Source organism: Sphaeramia orbicularis, chromosome 3, assembly GCF_902148855.1.
Source record: "Sphaeramia orbicularis chromosome 3, fSphaOr1.1, whole genome shotgun sequence".
Taxonomy (NCBI): Eukaryota; Metazoa; Chordata; class Actinopteri; order Kurtiformes; family Apogonidae; genus Sphaeramia; species Sphaeramia orbicularis.
Genome location: NC_043959.1, coordinates 54030296 through 54050436, shown reverse-complemented (window position 1 = coordinate 54050436; position 20141 = coordinate 54030296). Strand labels below are relative to the sequence as shown.

The 20141-nt window shown below is 36.3% G+C and overlaps 1 protein-coding gene across 1 annotated transcript; it reads right to left on the bottom strand.

Annotated features, from left to right (window-relative positions):
* Positions 1 to 11202: 11202 nt before the first annotated feature.
* adprhl1 (ADP-ribosylhydrolase like 1) lies at positions 11203 to 18596 on the bottom strand. The gene is made up of 7 exons (XM_030160661.1): positions 17938 to 18596; positions 15749 to 15913; positions 13363 to 13488; positions 13101 to 13241; positions 12208 to 12335; positions 12007 to 12139; positions 11203 to 11905 (listed from the first exon to the last, which is right to left on the bottom strand). Exons 1-7 carry the CDS (start codon positions 18149 to 18151, stop codon positions 11736 to 11738), a joined length of 1077 nt encoding a protein of 358 aa, XP_030016521.1. The 5' UTR covers positions 18152 to 18596; the 3' UTR covers positions 11203 to 11735.
* Between the last annotated feature and the right edge of the window lie 1545 nt (positions 18597 to 20141).

The following is a 20141-nucleotide window of genomic DNA, read 5'->3' as shown; positions in this document are numbered from 1 at the left end:
CCCAAAAATTATCCACTGTTAAAAAAAAAAAGAGAGCAGCCCAAAAAATGATCCACTATAAGAAAAAAAAAGAGAGCAGCCCCAAAAATTATCCACTATTAGAAAAAAAAGAGAGAAGCCCAAAAAATGATCCACTATAAGAAAAAAAAAAGAGAGCAGCCCCAAAAATTATCCACAATAAGAAAAAAAAGAGAGCAGGCCAAAAAATGATCCACTGTAAGAAAAAAAAGAGAGCAGCCCCAAAAATTATCCACTATAAGAAAAAAAAAAAAAAATCATCCACCATTTCAGTTAAGGGGGTGCTGTTTACCTGAAAAGTCTCTTGCTTTAAAATTAAGGCCACCACAAAAAATAAAAGCATAGGCTTGAAATTTTTAAGGCCTTCAGCTAATGTGGCTAATGCTAACGAAGCAACCCACTGGAAGTTGAGGTCAGTGAAAAATAAAGTTATTTTAAAAAATATATAGTGGATAATTTTTTGGGCTGTTGTCTTTTTTTCTTACAGTGGATCATTTTTTGAGCTGTTGTCTTTTTTTTTTTTTTCTTATAGTGGATAATTTTTTGGGCTGTTTTCTTTTTTTCTTACAGTGGATAATTTTTTGGGCTGTTGTCTTTTTTTCTTACAGTGGATAATTTTTTGGGCTGCTGTCTTTTTTTCTTATAATAGATAGTTTTTTGGGCTAATGGATTTTTTTTTTTTTTTTTTGGCCTTTCTCTTTTTTTTCCTTATAGTGGATAATTTTTTGGGCTGTTGTCTTTTTTTCTTTTAGTGGATAATTTTTTGGATTGTTGTCTTTTTTTCTTATAGTGGATAATTTTTTGGGCTGTTGTCTTTTTTTCTTATAGTGGATAATTTTTTGGGCTAGTAGATAATTTTTTGGGCTGTTCTCTTTTTTTTTATAGTGGATAATTTTTTGGGCTGCTCTCTTTTTTTTCTTACAGTGCATAATTTTTTGGGCTGTTCTCTTTTTTTTCTTATAGTGGATAATTTTTGGACTGTTCTCTTTTTTTCTTGTAGTGGATAATTTTTTGGGCTGTTGCACCTCTGGGCCACCGTATGTTCTACTAAAACAGGGGTGTCAAACTCATTTTAGTTCAGGGGCCACATTCAGCTAAATTTGATCTGAAGTGGGCCGAACCAGTAAAATAATAACATAATAATATATAAATAATATCAACTCCAAATTTTCTCTGTATTTTACAGTGAAAAAAGTAGAATTAAACAATGGAAATGTTTACATCTACAAACTGTCCTTTCAAACACTGTGAATTACTTGAACAAACTGAAAGAATAAGTTTAATTTGAACAATATTCTGTTGATCTAGTTTATAATTTCCACATGTTCATTATAACGTACAGATCACAGTGGATCTACAAACACACACAACATTTAATATCAGGCAGAATGTTGTTAAAATTGCACTTATTTTTCTTAAGACATTTCAGGTTCTTCACATTTGTTCAGTTTATTCACATTTTTTGTGAAATTATACTTTGTTTTAGTGTAAATACATAAAAATATTTACATTTACAAAGAGAAAAATGTGGAGTTGTGAGTATTTATAGATTATTATGATAGAATTTTACTGGTCTGACCCACTGGAGATTGAACTGGTCTGCATGTGGAACCTGAACTAAAATTATTGTTAATTTCTTAATATCTATTTTTGCATTTCACAAATTCATCCCAAGGACCAGACTGGACCCTTTGGCAGGCCGGATTTGGCCCCCAGGCCGTATGTTTGACACCTGTGGACTAAAACATGAGTGGCTGCAGCACTAAACCAATAAATAATAAAAATAAAATAAATAAATAAATAAATAAATAAAAATTCAGTGGTCACTTTCTCGTGAGGATACCCCCCCCCCCCCCCCATAAAAGCAGGAAAAAGAAGAGGACTTTTAATTAAAAAGAAAAAGTTTCAGATCATTAAATACTGCAATACTCATTCTTTTTTTTTTTTTCATCTATTATCCCACGTGGCTACTAAGTCAAACACTTGATTTTGCTGCAAGATCATTATGAAACTTTAATGAGAATTTAACTTTATGCTCTGCTACGTTTTTGTAGCTACTTTTATCATAAAATACTTCTTATACACTCTCTAAAATAATGGTTTTCAATGTTTTTGCCTGTAGTTTAGAAATGTAGATGCTATTACAAATTATGATGTATTTTTGATCCTAGATTTTGGGACTTAAACTGAAAATATTATTCCTGTACATACAAATGTTAAATAAATAAAACATTCTAACCATAAACTGATTCAGAAAAGGAATGTGATTCATAAAAGTTACTAGCATGCAGGAAATTGTTTGTTGATGCTTAAAAACTTTTTTCCACAGTGTATATCCTCCTCAGACCCAGGAAAGGAAAGGTTTGGGCTTCTTTTTTTTTTCTTTTTTTCTTTCTTTTTTCTTTTTTTTTTCTTTTTTTTTTTTTTTTACATCAAATAATTGCCTTGATTGGAAACAGCATGACGCAACAGTTTCTTCATGTACATTTTGTGTGGAATGTCATTTGCAGTGGACAGTGTTTTTTTTTTTTTTTTTTTTTAATAAAATTGTTTAACTCCTGTCCCCTACAGAGGACACAAATGCACTGGTGGATCTCAGGAGGATAAATTAAACCTACATCCATGGTACTAACTTTCATGAAGTTATAGTTTTCAATCTTCTGTTGACCTGATAAAATTATACACTATTAGACCTATTAAACGGCTCTGTTCAACTGTGCATGTAACAACTGAAAGGGTTCTATCTGCACTCTTCTCTTTTACTTTGTTTTAATTGATTATTATTTATGTTTCATTGATTATGTTTTAATTATAATTGTGTGTTTTTATTCTGTCTCTTTTCCATTTTTGTAAAGCACTGTGAATTGCCCTGTGTATGAATTGTGCTATAGAAATAAATCTGCCTTGCCTATTTTAAAGTTTAGTTGCATCAATTCTAGGCAATAGATTAACCTTTCCATACGAAAAAGTTAATAAGCATCTTGTGGCTAAAGAAAGCTATTCATGTTTCACATCAGTATCAACTTTTATCTTCTTCTCCATATAAATGTGTTCCACAGCTGCAGATTCTATGACTGTAACAGAAGTGTTGCTGTTTCCGTTGGTATTTGAAAGCAGCAAAATGGAGAATAGCCACGCCCTCCTCTCCACAGACACGTAGCTCAGGTAAATCCAACCAACCATCTGTTTACCTGAGCCTCTGCTGGACACAGAGCAGTAAAATACACACTGAAACTGCCTGGTGCATTTCAGTATGGCTGATTCAGGCTGTCACTGTCTTAAAATCATTATCTAGTTTATGTGTGTAAGATTATACAACCCATGGTTTTATGATTAACTTTGAAAATGCAGTGTTCCTTGTTACCATTTGAAATAAACATGTGATTTCTCACACTGGGGCAGTCAACCAGGTTCAGACACATCAAATTAACCCTTTCATGCATAAATTATGGGAACATTAGTCAAGATTTTTTTTTATTGAGTGTTTTTATTCCTCCTTAGGCATGAAAAAGAATTCCGATCAAGTTTTTTTCCTCATGGAAATATGAAAATGTCTATGCATTTAATTTTTGAAGTAAAGAAACATAAACCCAATATCAGAAAGTGAGTGGGCTTGTGTGATATTTTGTCTAATGTGACCAAGAGTTCAATACCCCTGGATCCTGAAATTTGTCTAACTGGACATTTTATGAAGATTAATGAACCACTAAACAAATATCAAACAAAATTCCTCGAAATAGCCCTGGCAGTGGCTAGAAAAATTATTGCTGTCACAGGGAAGTCTGATTCTCCCATTCCTTTAACCAAATGGTACACAGAGATGAACAGTTGTGTCCCTTTAGAAAAAATAACATATAGCCTAAGAAAGTCATATAAAATTTTTGCCAGAATTTGGCAACCTTACTAAGACTATGTAGGTGCAATTGTAATTTAACTGGCCTTATTGTGTCATGCCATGTGTCCTTTTGAACAAAAAGTAAGAGCGGGAGCTTTTTTTTTTTTTTTTTTTTTTTTTTTTTTGGGTGAGCAGGGGAGGGAGGGCAATATTTGTCATATTTGTTTGTTCCATTGTTCTCTTTCTTCATTTGTAAAATGAAAATTCGAAAACCTAAATGAAATATTAAAAAAAAAAAAAAAGAAAATGCAGTGTTCCTTGTTACCAGTTGAAATAAACATGTGATTTCACACGCTGGGACAGTCAACCATGTTCAGACACATCAAATTAACCCTTTCATGCATAAATTATGAGAACCTTAGTCAAGATTTTTTTTATTGAGTGTTTTTATTCCTCCTTAGACATGAAAAAAAATTCCAATCAAGTTTTTTTCCTCATGGAAATACGAAAATGTCCATGCATTTAATTTTTGAAGTAAAGAAACATAAACCCAATATCAGAAAGTGAGATGAAAACAATGAAATAAAAATATTTTAATGCTGCTAATCTGATGTTTTCTCACATTGTAACATATTCTAATGCTAGTTAGAACTCACGTCATGGAGATAACATGCAAAAAAAAAAAAAAAATTTGTCTGACAAATAACAATTGATTTACACTAAAACATGTTACTCCAGATCAGGTTTATCAAGAACAGCAAAGTTACAGTAATGGTGTGAATTGTAGTTTATAGGATGATGCATAAGTGTCCACTGTGTTGGCTGATATGAAACTAAAACAACAAAACCCATGAATATGCAAGAGAACAGCTGGAGAAGAACTGTCCACTGTAGTGACCAGTATGCATGAAAGGGTTAAAGTTGCTTTTTGTCACCTCAAGGCCATCTCTGAACACCACTTCATTTTAAAAGCATGATCAACACAAATTTTGAGTGAATTTTGGCCTCCTTTTGGCCTCTCTGTGGGTCAGTTTTGGCTACTTTTTGGCTGGATTATGGGGATTTGGGGCTTTTCTGGGACAATTATGGCTATATTTTGGAAGTCCACAATTAGTTTTGGGTGAATTTTGGCTTCCTTCTGGTTTGATTTTGGCTTGCCTGTTTTGGGCCCATTTAGGGCCCATATATCTGCCCAGAACTTTGCCAAATGGCATGCCAGTTTTGGGCCAGATTTAAGCCATAATGATTTTGCTATGTGGGATACTGTCACAGTTACATTGTATTTGTATGTCACAGAATGGCTGTTTTTTTTTTTGTTTTTTTTTCAGTGCTAGAATGATGCATAGTCAGGAAGAAATATTTGATTAGTTTAATGAGATGGAGATGAAATGGGGAAATAATGACACAGTTACTCAAGGTGTAAAGTAGAGTGTAGTGTGGAAGGGATTTTTCAGAATGTCTGGTTTGTTGCAGATGAGAATGGTCAAACGTAAGAATATTTTGTTGGCTGATACTAGAGGAAAAAGAGAATTCACAGCCTCTTTGGGTTTGTGTGCACTCAATGACTGTGTTTTCAGCTTTGACTGAAGATTGTAGCACTCCACCAAATTTGTAGAAAGTTCTGCTTAAATGGAATTACGTAGAATTTGATTAGAGGCTGCCCTACAAACACACATACTGTACATAGACACTCAACAACGGCTGCACTCATCACCAGTGAATCACCAATCAGGATAAGCTTCAGGATGGACAGACCATGGATCACAGCCTTGATTTCTTATCCTCTTGTGAAAATACCCGACTGAGTCCAAATGCAGACTGATGTTTCAGCAGCTGTGTAATCCTGGTCCTTTGATCCTGCTGAGGGGCGGGGTTTGCTCTGCGAACTGGACAAACTTCAACCGCTGACATGTTGGCAACACGTTCACGTGCTCAGGGAAATTATTACACCGTAGATTCACATTCTGTTTCGTACACAAATGCTCCGGTCAGTGTCTTCATTAGATTAAAGGTGATGCTCAGTGTTTACAGCCTGTTAGCCTTTATGATAATTTCATTTACTAATTTTTTTAGCTTGATTTGAGGTTTGTCAATTACAGAAACAGTCTGTACTTGTGATAACTGAACAGATAAGGAAGAGTGTTTACCATACCTTTTGGGGAGTCTATTTTTAAAATTGGAGGTGTAACAATAAATCAGTGAGGAAGGGTACTTATTAACCTGACAGGAAAATGACAATAAAATATTTAGAAGCAGACAAATATAATGTAAGGCAGAGAAAAGCTAAAATAAACAACCCATAAATTGAAAATTTTCTTATTGCATGTAGGTGTAGATTTGATAATAGTACAGTCTCTAAATGACATGCTATTAATCCTTAAAGGTACTATTTCTGACATCCAAAAATTTTTTTTGACACTTTCTTCACTGGTTTATCACCATTTACTTTAATATTATCCTCTGCATTTTTTTTCAGTTAAAATTACATATTTTCCAATATTTAATTAATTGCCTGTGTAGATTTTCATAAAAGCTCAGAGTAAATTCAAAGGTTATTATAGCAGAGAAACTGAAGGAAAAGTGACTTTTTCCAGCAACATATCATAGTAATTGAACATAACCACTGTAATTTGTCAAACTAAATAGATTTTATTGATGAATCAATGTTTAGGAAGATGACGGTGTTTCCATGTTCGCTGAATGTTCAAATGGGTCATATCTGATGATGATGAAAAGCTGAGAAACTGCAATTAACCTGAATTTTTTCATTGTATTGATATGATTATTGGTTTTAAAGTAATTAAATATTTTAGATCAGTAGATGCTTTAGGTCTTTAAGGGTTTAGAGTCAGTCATTGTATTATCTTTTTCTCATTTTTTGTGAATATCATGTGTTATTTGTTTACCTATGAACGGTCATGTGTGTTAATCTTATCGATAAAGTGAATCCTACTTGTACAAAAGATCCAAAAAACAGTTCAGTTATAAGCACTTGGTCAGCCATTTATACTATCTGAAGGTTATCACTACTTCTACAAAATATTGAGTACCCGATTAATGATTTATACATCAGAGAGCAGAGAAAGGCATTTAATGAATAAAGTGATGAGATATTATTGTATTTTAATCAGCAATGTTGTACATTTGATCATTGCAAAATAGTCTCATGAATAGGCTACACTGTTCCACAGATAATACAGAAAAACATGTTTTTGTCACTGTACGTGCATTGAAAGTCACTGATTTGTTTTGTTCCTTTATATCTGAAATTATCTTAAAAGAACACTGATTCTATACCATTTTTTACACTTAACCTAAAAAGTAAAAGTGTCAGTAAAACGTATGATTTTGGGTTTATAGGTTTGTTTGACAGAAGAATCCCCGTAGTTTATTGTGGTGTATTTCGGCCTCTGTTTTTGGTTGTTAATGAGATGTTGAATCCCATTAGTTAACGCCACAGCTGGTGCTTTGCTGTTTTCAGAAGATCCTTCGCTGTCGACGACTTCAGAAAGTCCAAAACTTTGCACGTTATTATCTGTTATTTCCAGGGATGTTACTTGTGATTTTCTCAGCCCGTCCTCCTCATTTCTGTCCTGTGGTTTTTCATCTGTTGTTTTCTCTTTTTCCGTCGTATGGATTTGTACCTTGTTGACTTTAGGATCTGAGTCTCGACTATTTGCCGTGTTTATCAATCCAGTTCTCAGAGTGTTCAAGCTGTCAGAGTACGATGGTGGGATTGTTTATGAATGCTGTGGTGACTCACAGTAGGACCGATCTGCATCTTGTTGATAATCAGATCTATAAACCCGTGGGATGACGTAGTTTGGCAGCCCTTTCTGAAACGCCACATCAACAGGTGCATATGGATTCTCCACTGCTGTTGTATCTGTAGAAACTTCCTCAATTTCAGGTGTCAAAGCGTGTCTTGTTTTGCCACTAATGAAAGGTTCCGCTAACTTTGACTCATGGAAAACCTCATTCTTGTCTGATTGTGAGCTCTCTGAAGACTCAAGTTCAGGCTCCTTCAAATAAAAGTGTTCTGGTGTGGAATCTTCACATTTGGTCCACATTAAAGAGCGGGGTTGGATGGTCGCAACATGCCACATTAATGGATCTTCTACCTGTGGAGAAAGTCTGTGAGGTTCTGGAGGCGACCACTGTGTGACAGAAGCTGAACAGAGGAGGTGTAGGTGTCCATTTTGCAACTTGTCGGAAATACTTGTAGCTTCCTCGGCTGCACGACTTTCATTGTGTCTCCCTGAATTCTGAATAATATCCTCCTCACAACATAGACTTCTTTGATTGTTAACTGAACATTCACCTTTAGTTTCATGATCTGATGTTTGGTTGCCCGACTGCACACTTATCTTTGCCGAAGAGTCATTATTTTCTTCCAGACTTGCTTTAATCGCCTCTAATTTTTGCGTTTTCCTTTTAGTTGTGTCATTTCCTTTCTGCTGCCGTTGGACAGGTTTAGCTTTCATCTGCTTGTGTTGGTTTTCGTGTTGCCCTTCCTCATGGCACGCCACCCTCTGTTTTACATAACTCATCCCTTTGCCTTGTGCAGGAGGCTTTTCATTCCAGTGTTTCAGGTCACTTCCTTTACACACAGTAGCCATGCTCTCGAACCGCCCTTTTAGCGAAGACAGGAGGATCCCTCTTCCAATCTGTCTGGGTTTGATTGGTTTCTGCTGATTCTCCGTATTTAACCCTCTTTCCTTCTGCTCAGCCATGGCAAACTTAGCCACTATATCCTTCACGCCACCTCCCTTTTTCTGTCCAAGATCTCTTCTTTTTTGGTCTTTCTTGTGCAGGTCGTGCTCCCTGTCTTGCTTCACTTTACCAGTCGCTCCTCTGCTGAAGCACAGGGTTCCTACCTCTCTTTGGTGCGTGACAGGAGGTTTGGGGGTGGACCTTATGAATTTTGACTGGAGTAGCTGGAATGACGACAGGCGCCGGGGTGCTACGTCTTCTACCTTCTTTTCCTGCATTTTAGGGAGCTTGGTCATGCAACTTGATGGAAGTTGATTGTGCTTCAATGACTCTTCAACTCTCTGATTAGACCACGTTGAGTTTCCATTGTCTCTTCCACATGCAACCTTCAACCCTGGCTGCTCCATGGTTCTGTTTCTGGAAGACCACTTGGGTAGGTCGTTTGTTAGGTAATGAAGGAGGGTCTCCAGAATCCCACGCAGAGCCGGACGACAGTTGCGATCTCTAACCAACTTCCTCAACATACTGGCATTAGGGCTGATACTGGTTTTCTGAGAATCTGGTCTACAGAGAGTAGAAGACATGCAAAACATAAACGCTTTTAATTCACCACTTGAGCACAATTAGAAAGTCAGATTTGAAGAGGGAAATGCAAATTATTCAGAGTCGGTAAAGTCATATGGTTTGTCAAAACTAGGAGTAAGAGTTATTATTTGCAAAGTGTTTTAGACCAGGTTGAAGTTTGTCAGTGTTTGTGGTAGATGTTTGGTTAGGGTGATGGCCCTGAACTCCATAGGTTATTAATAACAGCACCACTGCTGGGTTTCTGTAAAGAGAGAGAGTCTAGTTTGGACCGGCTCCATATGTAAAGTGTCATGAGATAACTTTTGTTATGATTTGGCGCTATCTAGTTAAAATTTGATAGATAGATAGATAGATAGATAGATAGATAGATAGATAGATAGATAGATAGATAGATAGATAGATAGATAGATAGATAGATAGATAGATAGATAGATAGATAGATAGATAGATAGATAGATAGATAGATAGATAGATAGACCACATCCACACATGATATAGACTAGATAAAGTCAAAGAAGCCCTGACTGACCATTAGGGTGCAGGTGTAATTGTATTTTACACCTATAGATTTTTGAGGATATTTCTTGTGGGTCTTCTGTTTTTATCGTTTTTATGGACCATATGGACACGACGATTCCTGATCAGTATATAAATTCATTTTTATATACACATTTTTTTTATACTCATATTTCAAAAATATAATATTTAAAGACTAGCCATCAACTTTAACCTGTTTTTTCTGTTTGTTTGTTTGTTTGTTTGTTTGTTTCTTTCAGTTAAACATTTACACATTTACACAAAACATTCTGCTTTGGTTTCTTGCACTATGTACATATGAGAGTTTGATGGCTACTGTAATATAGCATTTAATATTTATATTATATCTATATTTATATGACTCACCTAAATATAGTCTAAAATTCATTGTTAAATAAATGAAATAATAAATGAAGTTATATGCGCTCTATAAAAAGTGAGACTTGGTTGAATTGACAGTCATTAGATAAATGCAACATTTACTTCATAAACAGGACAAAGTGTTTTTTTGTAAAATATGACGTCAAATCAAACATATTTAAATCAACAATGGACTATATTTTACACCATTTCAGTAGAAAAAAAAAGACTATTATATTGCAGACATAGAAAACAAAGGAGTAAGAAAATATGTGTTTTACTTGATTTTTTTTGTTTATTTTAGTGAGATTTTACAAGTTAATAAAGTTTAATGAGTGTGTGATGGATAAAAACATATTTATTTCTGTTAAAACATGGGATGCATTGTAATCATTTATCCAGTTACTATTTTTGTGACTCTTTTTAACAGTAACATATGAAAGGTAAAGTTGAAAAATGATTCAAAACTATTAGAGTTATTTATATTTATGTGTGATTGTAAAGGACATCCAAAATTTGAATTACTTTTGAATTAAATATTTCTTTCTTTCTTTTAGACAAAGATTTAAGATTGAATCTATTTTTCTTGTGAAATCATTTGGTTATGTTAATAATTTAGTCTGCATTAAGTACATTTGATGAACCTTTCTAAAAAAAATTTTAATTAATATTTTACATCTTTAAATCTACTTAAAGATACTACATGACCATATAGAGTAATGTGGGTATTGTTGTGGATAATATTTGCATCAGTTCTTGTTGAGCTGCAGCGAAGTGGAAACATAAACTATTTAGAGGATTAGTTCAAAGAGTTTAAAAGTGGGAAATGTTAAAAGAAAGAGGAAAATTGCTATTAAATTATGACAGGGAACAGGATAACTAAAATTAATGTGATTTGTTAATATATACAGAGACTTCATGCATTGCATTTAGGAGTCAATTTTAATTGTTTTGTCATATTTAATAATTCCCATTTAATGGTGCCTTTACAATGTGTTATACACCATACTTGATAAGGTCATCACAGTATAAATAATGAATTATCACAGTATAAGGAAACAGATTTCCACTTTACATGCACTTTAACTTGAAAATAGACAAAAACCACATTCATAAACTATGAAATTTATTACATGTTGTAGATTCAATTCATATTTTTTGATAGAAACAAAATATGCTCAAATTAAAGAGAGCATTGTATGTTAAAATCCTTTGGGCTTCGTCAGAAACAAACATTTTACAAAATTTTGCAGAAGCCTTTCGTCAGATTTACTCTGAAACACTATACTTGCACTCTGAGAGACCTCTGCATAATAATTCCTATGTACCTGAATGTGAACAAATGGCAAATAAAACTATCTTTAAAGCATTATGAGCTAAATGTTAATGAAGGTTAGTTTAAGAGAAGAAAGCTGCTTTCTGTTTTATATTCTTCACTAGTTTAATAGTTTTAGTCACACAGCTACAGTGACAGCTGCTTCTACGTTTCCAGTTTATGGCAGATCTGAGAAGAGTGGACTGTAAAACCAAGGAGGGAACGAGAGGTGAGGAGAGGACTGAGGCCACTTAAGACTGTTGAGGTACTACCACTGAGGACTAGGGGGTGGTGTGGGACAGAGGGAAGCGGTTTTAGAGTCAGTGCAGTTCCTCTGATAGCCAGTAGGGTTCAGGCCAGTGGTGAACAGGATTACTTGTCTATGCATTTCTCTGCAGATGCTGCCTTGTAAAGTGCGTCTCCCAGCTCCTCCAGACGTGCTCTTTTGTCCAGATCCTGGTACAGTCCTGAAGGAACCTGGTTCAGACCATGCATGAGTCCGTAGAGACTTCCTGCAATCAGGCCTGTGGCTTCACTCTCACCTGATTGGGGGGGGGGGTTAAGAGTAGATGATGAGCAGGTTTGGTGTTTTATGTGTCTTTTATTCGTGTATTTGACAGGTTCAGGATGCTGTGAACCTCACCTCCGTGGAACATGGCTCGTTTACACAGTTCAGCCCAGTCATTTCCCGCCGCCAGAAGGGCATCGTAGGCGATCATAGGGGCGTCATGACCTCTCCGGCCTGCACGACCTTCAGAACTCCAACGCTTATACATCTGTATAGAGAAAGGTTTTATGCATTTGATTTTTTATGTGAATTCACTTTTTTTTTTTTTCTTCTTACCTTATCTGTCTCGTCAGCATCATAGCGATCAGGGAATGAAGGTTTGTTCTGTCCTTCCTGCTCTATCTCCCTCTCCTCCAGATAAAACTGCCACTTGGCCTCAAAGTAGAACCAGTTTTCCTGATATTCTGGAAAGTCACACACACTGATGGCATGATTTAACATAAACTTTAAAAAATCCATACTGCCATAAATGTGTTTGTAATAGCAAAAGACTTAACCTCCTGAGACCCAGCAATGCATTTTTGTCCTCTGTAGGGGACAAAAGTTTGACAGTTTTACTTAAAATATGCTGTCCATTGCAAAGGACATTCCATCAAAAAAATAAATAAATAAAAAATATTTTAAAAATGTATCTGAAAAAAACTGTTGCATTATGCAGTTTCCTATCAAGACAATTGTTTTATGTAAAAAAAATCAAACATTTTCACTTTCCTGGGTCTCAGGAGGATATGATTTAACTGACCTGAATCAATCAACCAAACAATTTTTTACTAATATATACATACTGAATATTAAATGATAAAAAAAAGTTTTCACATGAAAGTACTATGTTGTACAAGGCAACATAAACTAAAATCAAACAGAATTCCACAACTTTATTTTAATCTTCCACCACTGCTATTGGTTCATGAAGGATAAAATGACTTTGCACAATAAGGGATCTTTAACAGATCGTAGTTTTCCTAATTATATTTGATGTCATGCATTATTTCAACCTATAGTTTTGACCTTTTATTTGAATGATTTCACTTAAATGACCTGAAGATCTAAAAATAACACTAAAACTAAAGAAAAATTCAACAAATATAGAAAAGAAAAGAAAAGAAAAGAAAATAAAAAGGAAAAGGAAAATGTCAGCATTACGATAAGTAACAGAAACCTAATCATACCTGCCATGTGTCTGATGGTCTTCTTGCAGTACTCCTCAGCTTTTGGGATGACTTTCAGGAGCTCACGGCCCCACGTCACCGGGGGTTTTCCCTGGATCGCATAGGATGCAAACAGTGCTGTTGTGAGGGAGCCAAGGAAGCCTGAAGACAAGAATAGGACCACAACGGACATGAGACACCATCTGTAAAGTAGCGCTGCAACAGACAAATACATAAAATACATCAGCAGTAAAACAGTGATTGAATCTGTCAACAGCTTCACCTGTGGGGTGGTTGTGGGTCATTCGTCCAGTCTCGATGCTGACCTCCACCAGGCTGTCTAATCTCTCCGGCTGCCAGTATCTCATTCCCACACACATGGCTTTGGCAGCTGCCCCAAATCCAGACCCTGGAAGCACAAGTCCACACACCCTGATGAATGTTTTTACACAGTATTTTCACTAACCTTAGAAGAAAATGGAGCTGGTTAAAGGCTTTTAACAGATGGCTCCTATTCTCACTTGCAAAATGGTAAACAGTCTGCATTTAGATGGTACTTTTTCTACTTTATTGGCACCAAAGCACCACATAATGTACCTATCATTCACCCGACAGTGGCAGCAGGGACAAGTGAGGATTCAGTGTCTTACCCAAGGACATTTCAGCACATCAAGAAGAGGACCAGAGGATCAAACACGACCCCCTACCTCTTGAGCCACAGCTGCCTCAATCAAACATGGCAGCTTTTAATAGCAAAAATCAGAAGCTTTTCTAAAGTCTTTGCTCAAACCATAGCAAAGAAAAAGTACAGAAGGAGATATGTGCAGATTCACTGGCTGTTGATGTTTTATTCTGCACAATTTGTTAAAAAATAATGTAGAAACTATGAAATATTATATAAATCACTACAGGTCACATAAAGGATATTCACCTCATATCATTTCCCACCATTTTTAAAGAGTAATATCTCAGGAATGGCCTCACAAAATGTATTCAGATTTGTAAGCTTGGACACAAAACAAGATTTTAGGATTTTGGTGGCCAAAGGTCAAAGGTCAAAGTCATTGTTACTACACAAAATAAGCATTAACTCAAGGCTACTGTGAAGATAACAGAAACATCTTGAGAGTTTTTTTTTTTTTTTTTTAATTTGATACATATGTCTTGGAGTGAAGGAGGAGGTGATTAAATGATGGTGGCCAAGGGTCAAAGGTCAAAATTTCCATATCAGCTAGCACTAGAAAGACAAACATGACTATAATGTAAGTAACATGGACAGATCTGATTATTGTAAAAAAAAAAAAAAAAAAAAGTTTTAAGTAACATGAACAAGTTTTCCATTCATTCATTCATTTTCTGAACCCGCTTTATCCTCACTAGGGTCACGGGGGTCGCTTGGAGCCTATCCCAGCTACATAGGGGCAAAGGCGGGGTACACCCTGGACAAGTCGCCAGTTCATCGCAGGGCTGAACATATAGAGACAAACAATCACTCTCACATTCACATCTATGGGCAATTTAGATTAGCCAATTAACCTATTAGTGCATGTCTTTGGATGGTGGGAGGAAGCCGGAGTACCCGGAGAGAACCCACGCAGACACGGGGAGAACATGCAAACTCCACACAGAAAGGTCCCACCCCCCGTCGACTGGTGTTGGAATCGAACCCAGGACCTTCTTGCTGTGAGGCACGAGTGCTAACCACTGCACCACCGTGTCGCCCAGTCGTGTCGACAAGTTTTCCAGTTGGAGTGAATTCCCCTCAATATTGGATTCATTTCAAGCTTCATGTTTAGTAAAATATCAACTCTGCACTTGTTGTAGTCTATGAGATGATGACCAGTTAACCCATAAAGACCCAGTGTTACTTTTGTGTCAGTTCCCAAATGATTTTTTTCTCTCTGAGCTTTATTAAGTGATTTATCACCAATTATTATAAAGTGATCCTCTGTATTTCACATTTTAAAGTGAAAAATCATATATTTTCTGATATTTAATTCACTGATCCTGTAGATGTTCATTAAAGATCAGAGTAAATTCAAAGGTTATTGTATCAAAAGCAGAGAAAACTGAAGAAAAGGTGACTTTTTCAGTAAGGTATAACGTTAACTGTACTTAAAAACAAGTGTGTCCATCTACTGTCATTGATCCAACTCTATGGCTTTTACTGGTGAATCAGTGTTATAGAAGATGACAGTGTTTCCATGGTAACTACGGAGCCTCTGAATGTTCAAATGGGTCATATTTGATGACCATGAAAAGACGACAAACTGCATTTTACACCAATTATTGGCATGTATTGATAGGATTAGTGGATCAACAGGGATTAAAAAGTTCAGATCAGGAGTTGCTTTTAGTTGCCAGTGGATGTTTGGGTCTTTATGGGTTAAACCAGTTAAAATGACCCAACAAATAAATCCAGTAAGACCAGCTAATACCTCCTAAGGCAAGAAGCTGTGTTTTCTGTTTTTTGTCCTGTCTTTTTGTTCTGTCTGTAAGCTCGATCAAGTACCTGTCTTACCTGTTCAGTGTATGTCTTGTTGTAATATCAAAGCAATCATCTAGACTGCAAAACAAATCTACCTATGGGTACAAATAAAGTAACCTTGAACCTTGAACCTTTCAGCAGGGTTCAATAAAAACTAACATGTGCTTAAATCTCCAACAACCTTTCTCATTGAACGGTGTGTGCCAGGCCAGCAGAAAGTTATGAGGTTTGAGGTGAACACAGCCCTCCACTGTGGCAGGATCAGGGGCTCGGCCTTGCAGAGACACCATGGCTTCAACGTAGAGACGGACCAGCTCCCGGTACAGGTCCTCTAGACACCAGTAATCTGGGCACACACAAACACAGTGACTAAGAGTCATTCATGATAGGCATGAAAGGCGAGATGAGTGGTGCTGCGGTGGGCTAAGTTTAGCCTCAGCCTGCCTCACCACAGATTAGGACCAGCATGCCTGTGGAGCGACTGGAGTCACTTCCACACACCATGAGGTCAACTGGGATCCACGAGCAGAGCTCTTAGCCATCCTGATAGAATTTGTTTATGCGGGCACTGTATACATGAGAGTCTGTGTTGACAAAGAAGCATCACTTCTAATTCAGTGATCCGGGACTTGAAAGATGGGGACTTTCACTCTCTTGACTGGACTTTGGACTAAATTCTTTAAGATGGAGGGTCAAAGAATGGAAGCTGTTACTTAACCCTTTCATGCACGAATTATGAGAACCTTAATCAAAATTTTTTCGTGAGTGTTTTTATTCCTCTTTAGGCATGGAAAAAAACAATGCGATTGAAAATTTTCTTCTGAAAAAAAAAAAAAAAAAAGATAAATAAATAAAATAAAAATAATTTTAAAAATGTAAAAAATACATTAAAAAAAAAAAAATAATGAAAACAATTTCTTATGAACCCATTTTTCATAAAGTGGCAAAAATGTGCACTCAGCAGGACACCACACTTTTAATTTCTGATGCACAGAAACATGTATTTACTGATAAACTGTGTGAAAACTATGGGAGGATTTGTGATTCTGGGGGTTTATGCTCAGGAGAGATCGACATAATGATACCAATTCATGTCAAAAAAGATATGGAGTGTCTTTAAACTTTAGTAAAGATATGTCTAAAAAAACCAAACAAACAAAAAAAAAAAAAACAACAACGAAAAGAACAACAAAAATCCATGAATACACAAGAGAACAGCTGTAGAATAACTGTCCACTGGAGTGACCACTGCGCATGAAAGGGTTAATCTATTAGCAAATTCTTTAATGCATGTTTGTAATTCTTGTATTTCTGTATATTCTGTAACTGAAGAGCCTGATAATCCTAAAACTAAAGACTGGAATGAAAAAGATAAACCTTGGACTAAAGTGTTTTGGATTCAATGATGTATCTTTATTATTTTTTTTACACTATGATTCTGGATGTTAACAGCAAAGGGCAGAAGAAGCATTAATTCAAAGTACTGCTACTACACTGTTAAAGTACACCACAACAAATTGTACATTCAAAACCTAAATATTAAAAGCATATGTTCTCAGTAAAATATACTTCAAGTAGGAAAAGTATCAGGATGATGTACTTTAAAGCTAATCCAAGAGAATTCATTTAGCTCAAGAATCAGTTTATCACCAATCAGTACATTTTTATAGAGGTGGTTTTCACTTCACACAAAACTTTTGAGACTATAATCTGAAAACTAAGTAACTAAAACTGTAAAACGCATGTAATGGAATATAAAAGTACAATATTTAGCTCTGACACGTAATGAACTAGAAGTATAAAAAAATGTATTCGAGTAAATGCATCCCAGCACCCTAAGTACTTATTCTTGGTGTTACATGTGTAGTTGTATGGATGCTTGCGTGCACTATACAGTATGTGCTCAGGAATGTGGCTAAATAGGGCCTCCTAATCTCGAAAAATGTCATCAACATTTTCTAAAAGTACTGTCATCGGCTGCAGCCCGATACTGCCCTGCTATTGTTCTGAAAAGGAGAGAGGATCAGCTTTTCCAAAGTATTCTATTTCTGACTCTTCTGTCCTGGAAACTGCTGGCCAGATTATGGTATGTCAACAGGATTTATCATGCGGACATGTTCTGCCAGTAAGTGATTAGCAGCTTCCACTGACTATATAGAAGCAGCTATTCTTGTCCATCTAAATGTAGGAGGATCAAAAACACAGCTGGAAAGGCCTGACGCTGTGACTTCATTGAAGAATAAACGAATATGGAATTTTAATAAAGTTGCATGAAATACTGAGGTGAGATGTTACATTTGTATAATCTGACAGCGATATCATGTCTCTAATTTAAATAAATGATCTTCTTTCTATGAATCTGACACCTACCTGTTATAAGAGCCTCTGCTGTGGTCATGTGCATCAGTGCTGCATCACTTAGGGGCCAGTTATCAGGGTCCAGTTTCAGAGCCCCCAAACCTCCCAGAGATGCCAGTTCTTCTTGGATCTTCTTCCCTGAAATGCACCCTTCCCAGCGGCCCTTCCTGTAACCCAAGGCATCCCCGACAGCACCCAGGACCATGCCAGCCTTAAACTTCTCCATGATGCTGGGCGTTTGTCTTCAGATGAGGAACAAGGATACCCTGGAGCCCTCAGGTGATCACCAAAAAATAAATGAAATAAAATAAAAATCTCTTGAATTAAAGTGCCACAGATGACACAAGCAGATCTGTACTTTCCTGAATTAATCACAAATTAATGGTGGCAAATATCCTGGAAGACTCCTAGCCTTTCTTCTTGATTTGGTTCTACCTCAAACCTCTGCTTCTCCAGCTTCATGCACTACGACCTTCCCACCCTCAACTCCAATAAGCCCCCATTAGTGGTCTCAAACAAACACCCTCTGCACCAAGAGTGGGCATACAGACACACACAAAAGCTTCACGTTATCAGCTTCAGCTTCTTTGTGTTGGGCGGCGGTGAGTTGAGCCGTGATCAGGTGTCTCCTAAAAAGGCAATCCCCATGGCTCCGTGGCCTAAAAGCTCGATGGCTGGGTGTGGAATGGTGATGGGGGGGCCGGACGCACTGGAGGAGATGCTAATGTGCTGCTGGGCTGGAGTGCAAACTCGTCAGCTGGTGCTAGACCTTGTTGACATCCCACCCGCCCCATGGGAGGAGGACAAGAACGAAGCATCATCCCAGTTAATGCCCCGCACTCCACGCCACGTCTGCCTCCTCTGTCATTGAAGCTTTCTGAAACTCCCAACCTCATCAGCTGAAACTGCTTCATTAATCATCTCCTGCTCATCTATCTGAGCTCTACATCCAAAAGTTATCCCCCCCTACTCAGCTTTTTAAATCCTCCTCTAACACCTTGGATCTCATACTCTGTTGCCTATGAAGTTCAAATCATTTTGTTTTCAGACACATTCCTCTTTTTATTCCTATTTGTAATCACATTTAACCAGGTTCAACGATTACACACTGAGTCCCAGTTACACTTCATCTACCAAGAATAAATCGCATTGTCGAGATTATTTCATGAAAAGATAAAGGTAAAAATATTCAACTTATATCCAATGTCCAACTTTGTAGACAACAGTGTGCATTCTCAATCCTACGTACACGTTGTTTTTCTCATATACATTTATTTTTTTTCCCTTTTGTCTTTCTGGATGTAGCTCATCATTCCCAGTAACAGAAGACAAAGCTTTTCCAGATGATGATGATATGCAACAGGAATGCAACCAGAGAAGCAACAACTGTTAAGCTGATGCATACGTTACAAACACACAACAATGGAGTTTTGTGAGAATGTTCACATTTTTTTCCACTAAAATCAACTTCTCTATAAATATGCATTTGATGAAACAACATATATTCATAAATATTTTTAATTGCTAATCTGATTGATTTAATTTCTTGGTCTTAATTTACAGTCTTCTAATTTTTCTATTGTTTCTGTAATCCTTTTGTCATTAACATTGGTCATTTCTGATACAACCCATGTATTCTGTTTTCTTAAACTGCCTAAAGTTGTGTCTATATTAACTTTATAAATATAATATATAAAATGATGATTTTTTTTTATTTTTTTATTTTTTTTATTTCTTTTACGGACCTCAACATCATAGATAATAAGGGTCTCTCCTCAATGTTTTTTTCAGTTTTTTTTTTTGGTTTTTTTTTTCAAGCAAAAATAAATTATTAGTCACTGAAATTACTAAAGTTTACATGAGTAGAATTTTATTCTATTGTCCATCACTGTTTAACATAATTCATTCAGTTGTTATTATTATTATTACTATTATTATTATAATTTTAGATTTATTTTTTATACATGATTAACAACAGGGTCAGACCACAAGTGCCTCCACGCACAACAAACCCCGCCCCTCGCATCGATCCAGCTGATGTGTGTGTGTGTACAGATGTCAGCGTATCAATGGGCTCTATGCACAGCCCCACTACTTCCTGAACTTCAGGTGGGTCCTTTATTTCCTGTCTTTCATTATTGGACACACTGATTAATCCAGGTGTGTCTGCTACTTGTTGGGACAATTGATTGATTAGGCACACCTGGATTAATCAG